The sequence below is a fragment of the Dendrobium catenatum genome, unplaced genomic scaffold (assembly GCF_001605985.2).
Source record: "Dendrobium catenatum unplaced genomic scaffold, ASM160598v2 fragScaff_scaffold_483, whole genome shotgun sequence".
In the NCBI taxonomy this organism is placed as follows: domain Eukaryota; kingdom Viridiplantae; phylum Streptophyta; class Magnoliopsida; order Asparagales; family Orchidaceae; genus Dendrobium; species Dendrobium catenatum.
This window is the reverse complement of record NW_021318945.1, coordinates 267,266-272,847: the sequence shown is the minus strand read 5'-3', so window position 1 is coordinate 272,847 and position 5,582 is coordinate 267,266. Positions and strand designations below refer to the sequence as shown.

The following is a 5,582-nucleotide window of genomic DNA, read 5'->3' as shown; positions in this document are numbered from 1 at the left end:
ATTTTTAGCACTCTAAAATAAACTAACATAGAAGACAATTATGAAGAATAGCCTTAAGAAAATCTCAGGAATACTAAATTCCTTTTGGGGGAAAAGTTTTCATTGAAATATAATAAAATTATAGAATATTTTGAAAGAATCTCAAACAAAAATATAATAAAAGAAAATAATTTCCTTAAATGCAAATAAGTGCATATATCAATTTATTCATTTATCATACCATTGAACATCATGATACATGTTTCATTGCTTATTCCATTATTTCATGATAAAAAACCTTACAACATAATACATATACCATTAACAAGTGAGATGATCTCCCGGGGAGACACCGAACTGGCTGCAGTAGTTTTTGTAGATGTTAACACGATCATTCATCTCCCCAGTGTTGCCGCCGTTGCACTCAATGCTATTTATGGCACGTATTGTTGCACCAAAGCCCTGGTTGACAACACGATGAACATTATTCATCCAAAACCAGAGAGCCGTCTTGAAGGAAACGACAACATCATTGGAGACGGTCTCAGGCGATTTGAGTCCGTCAAAACCAATATCTTTACCAGCAAGGGCGTAGTTGTAGTTCCAAGTGATTTGAAGTGGACCACGACCATAGTACTTCTTACCCGATGCGCATGGATATTGCGGATATCTCGTGTCACAGTAAGAGTTTGATTTGTCCACCTCTTCTACGTAGCAAAAGTCTATACAAATAGATTTCAGATAAATCAACTAAAACTTTTGTCATTTTTAAATTAAAAGACAAAAAAATCAAATAAAAAGAAAATTTAAGCATGAATTTATTTGGCAAATATACCATTATTGATCATCACCAAGTTGACTATCTTAACAAGTAAAAAAAATGGGAAGAAAATTTTTATGAGAAGCTCCGATCCCCATGCAAAAAAATTTGAAGAATATTAGTGAAGCATGCAAATAAAATAAAAGTTTGTTCTTGATTAATTTATCGAGTTTGAGCTCGTGCCTAAGCTTAATTTTATGAGTTCAAATCTACCAACGCGCCAGCTTATCTACACTTAAAAAGTGAAAATCATTCTTATTCAAGCAATTATTATCATAATATAATAAAAAAATAAAAATTTAAATTAATAATAATAATAAATCACTTGAAATAGAATAAACACATATTAAATGTTTATATATTTTAATTCTATTTGATATTAACGTACGATTTTAAACGAGTCAGCTTACGAGTTGACAAGATGAGTCAGATTGGTTCAGGTCTGAAGTATTAGCTCATTGGCCTCGGCTCATAGGTCATTTATCGAGTCAAGTCTAGCCGGCTCACAAGTCAGCTTACTCATTTACATTCATATATGTCATATATTACCCCTCAATACAATAAAAATTATTAAGGAATATATTTAAATTATTAGATAATAATGCTTACGTCCAGTCTCATGAGTGGCGTGGGCAAAGAAAGCTGCGATCTCTCGCTTAGAGTCGTCGGCAGTAGCATCCCGACCAAAGCTAGAGTACTTCTTAACCGCATCCATGAACGCCTGTCTGGTGTAAAATCTTTTCCCTCTGCAACCAGCGCCTGCTTGGCTGATAATGCTGTTGAAGAACTTCTGTGTCACCACGCTTGCCACAGAGACTACGCCACTAGACGGTGGCCGATTATAACAAGGCCCCGACTGGCAGCCGTCGCCACAGTAGGAGGCACTGGTGCCGCAGTAGCCGTACTTGCTGCAGCAGAGGCCCTGCGCACACCCGCAGTTCTGCGCATGAGCGAGGGTGCTGGCAGCGAGGAGAAGGGCGGCGATGAGGAGTTGCATCTTCATGATCCCCGCCATGAATGAATCAAAACCGAGCTACTAATTGATTATAGCAGAACGAGAGATGAGAGTGTGAGAAATGTGGTCGAGAAAGGTGGCTATTTATGGCTGTGAAACAAAATGAAGAGCGAATGTAGGATCGAGATTGAGTAGAAGACTGGGTTTAGCAGTTGAGATCGACTATTCAAAGCTGACCAGATTACTTTTCCATGGTGCTTGAGGGGGAACAAGTTTATCCAGAAGGACCTTTCATACGCCACATCAACAGAGAGGGGATGAGAAGCTAAAACAGAGGAAACCAGCGAAGTTTATCTGTAATATGTAGAACGGAGAAGATATATAATCGAGTTGACTTGGATTGAGTCCAACGGACGCAAAGTGGCACGAATATTTACACGCTTTCTAAGGGACAAATTCTACGAACCGCTCCGTTGATATGTCATATTAGCCTTTTTTTTTTGGGGAAATATGTCATTTAGCCTTTTTTTTTTTTTGGGAAATATGTCATATTAGCCTTAACAGCACGTTAAAATAATTATATGTATGATAGGGCGGTGTCAATATTTGACACGACAGATAAAACCTGACCGACCCGACCCGGAAAACCGGTTGGAACCTGACCGATTTCAAAAGGGTCGGTTCGGGTTCCTGATTCGACCCATTGAAAAATGGGTCGTGGTTCGGGTTGACTCCGGCGAGGTTGCCTGGTCAACCTGATAAACCGGTTTAAAATTAAATTTGGCCACAGCCTGCCCGCTGCACCCGCGAAGCTTCCCTGACTGCCCGATGTGCCCCGCTACCGAATCTGCCCCAGACTGCCGGAACTGACCCCGTGAATCTGCCCTAAAGCTGCCCCTACGTTCGCGCGCGCCACCAGCGCTCGATCGCTCCCCAACGCGCACCTGGTTGCTTCGCCCGCCTGCGCCCATGCCTCACCGGCGCTGCACCCGCACTCAGACGCTTCGCCTGATTCCCGCGTATTTGCGGTTCCGTGTGCTCTGGTCGGGATCAACTCGGCAAACCGCCGGTCGGTCCGGAATTCAGCACCGTTTATTCGTATCAGGTCGGCGATAGGAATCGACCTGGTTTGCAACGCGTCAAGTCTGGGTTCGACCAGACACACCCCCGACCACGAATGCACCAATAATGTAACTCCGCTCTATGAATTTAGCGTTATTTTTGGTTGAACTTCGGTTCTGAACATGACTTTCTCTCCTGTTCTGGAAAGTACACTTTTTAAAGTATGAAATGTTTATAATTCTTTTATGACTAAAAATTACTTTAAGGAAGCAATAAAAATGTCGAGTCTCAAATGAAACCTTAATTGTTGGTTTAATTTTTTTTGGAAAGTAACCTAACGCATACAAATGTGAACGAGCTTTATCTGCAATGAACATTATATAAGATTCATTTACGCAATCTATAGAGACCTCCTCGATGGAGATGTATGTTTATTATATTGAATAAAGATATATTTAAGTAGTACTCAACTATGAGATTGATTGTAAAACGATTTCAAAATAAAGTATCATAGGGAAATTGATTGATGAATAAGTGATCTTCTTTGCTAAGTCTTTTCCAGAGTAGTTGCTTGAAAGTATTTCCAAACCATGGACTGCTTAAGTCTGCCTGCTAATCATCGAATTTGTTTTGGACCTCCGCAGCAGAGGAACATCGGTTGCCGATTCACATCATTTTCTGAGTGTTTTTTTTTTTTTTTCATTGTTTTTTTTTAATTTGGGAGTTTGTTGCAATTTTTGTATACTTAAAGATGCCAAATTATGTGGAGGGTTTTATACTTTTATTAGCGTGTATCTTTATTTTTTCTGCGATTTTAATTAACTGCCTCTTATAAGATTCTTTATTAAGTATTAAGTTAAATATTTGGAATGTAATGTCAAACGTTTTTATTATTGGTTGAGGAAATATATATATTTTGGATTGTATAGAGTTTTAGTAATTTCTCAAGAATTAAGAGAAAGATGTCTCTTGCATTTTCAAAATAATGCAGTTATTTTTTCGTTAATTTTTTGGAATTTATTGCCTGTTGATTCACTAATCTAAAGAAAAGAAATAATCTTAAAAAGTAATTTATTTTAAATATCTTTTGTGATGTTTAACTTTTTTACTAATTAAGTTTACACATATTATATTATTATCTCCTAATAAGTAATGAAATTATATCTATATACTATATATAAGAGGGCGCTGAGTTTCAAGCCAACAAAGTTAGCCATCAATTATATTTCTTCTTAAATTATACTTGATATCCATATAATTATAAATTAATTTAATAAATAAAAAATAATATTTATATAATTTAATGCTCTTTATAAAATCCTCATTCTAAATTAATTTTAAATCTCTTAACGTTTTAATTTCCTGTCAGTTTTATTTTTTTATGTATGTTTCGAGCTTCCCTATTGGTTATTAACCCAATCACATGAAAGATGAGACGTAAGCTCCTCCTCTTCCCCTATTCTTCTTCTCATTTTGCTTGGCTCTTCTAATTCTTCCTTTCTTCCATAAATGAATAATGAAGTAATACACATCAACACCTCTTTGGATCCCACTCACAGCCTAAAGTCTTCCTCTTCACATTGCTTGATTTCAAGCTTCTTCTGATTTCGCTCCACTACCGTCCATTTCAAAGAAACGCTAAAAGGAGCTTCTTCGCATTCTTCTCCTGTTGAATCGAAAGTCATGGGAGCCTTGACTTTTTAAGTTTCTTTTGTCACGGGAGCGATGTTAGTCATGATCGTGCATATCATTAACATCTCTTAAGGGAAAATTCTAAAAATTGGTGGTTAGACCTACAATGCTTTATGGTGTAGAATGTTGGTCATTAAGAGAGAAGCATAATATTAAATTAAGTATTGTATAGATGAGGATGCTTAGGTGGATGAGTGGCTAGATCGAGATATTATTAGCAGAACTCATGTTGGATGGTTGAAATGGAGGAATTCATCAGACATATTGTGTGAAAGATAAGATGTAATGCCAGTTCTTACTTAAATATTTTATCATAGGAAATTTTTTTACTCCATTGTTCTCTTACACTCAACTGAACCTGAAGCTTATAAAAGAAAATGGCGATGTTGTTGGTATATATCTTGTGGCTATAAATTGGCAGTGAATCATTTGAAAAAGACTTTTGGATTGAAATACGTGTATATCATTTTATTGGTTAAGGAAACTAACCATTGTCAACCTTTCCATGAATCTCATGGCAATATTTCGGCTTCATGCATGGCTTATCATAACAAATTCATATAGACTCATGTTTAGTTAAGCAAGTAAAATTTTAGTTACACTATATCAAATGAGTTCATAATTAAGGGTGTTTTGGTAGAACTTTGTTCTTCATGATTATAGCATGACGACTTTTAGTTAATCTACAAATAAATGTGGTAGCTCTTTTGTTTCCTCTTATAAATTTTGATGAAGTCTTGGCTACTAGTTTTGGAACATGATGTTGGACATGTGCATATTTAACATATGGATGAAAGCTTTGGGTATTTGGTGAGGATTATCATGCATATTTATATTTCGTTTCATAAGATTTTTTGGTTGTTCGATATGTCTCAATGAGATTGAAAACTGTCATATGTTTTATGATTCATTCATAAATTCAATTTGATTCAATACAAAGTCATGTATTTTCTTGTTGAAACAATTCTCCTTGGTGGCATGTAGCATGAAAGGTGAAAATTCGTTGGAAGAATTTTAAAATTCACTTTGTGTGAGAGAAGCTTTAAAAGTTGATTTATGTTGGAAAATATTTTG

General features: G+C 36.3%; 1 protein-coding gene across 2 annotated transcripts in view; it reads right to left on the bottom strand.

Annotated features, from left to right (window-relative positions):
- Nucleotides 1–229: 229 nt before the first annotated feature.
- LOC110111079 (chitinase 4) overlaps nucleotides 230–5,582 on the bottom strand; it is a 10,406-nt gene continuing 5,053 nt past the window's right edge. Inside the window, exons 1-2 of one of the 2 annotated variants that reach the window (XM_020842778.2) lie at nucleotides 1,409–1,843; nucleotides 230–701 (exon numbers count right to left, since the gene is read on the bottom strand). In XM_020842778.2, coding sequence (XP_020698437.1) covers nucleotides 301–701; nucleotides 1,409–1,814 — 807 coding nt within the window. In that variant the 5' untranslated portion in view covers nucleotides 1,815–1,843 and the 3' untranslated portion in view covers nucleotides 230–300. Of the gene's footprint in view, nucleotides 702–1,408; nucleotides 1,844–5,582 lie in introns of those variants that run through there. The other variant, XM_028694409.1, reaches the window with a different exon arrangement.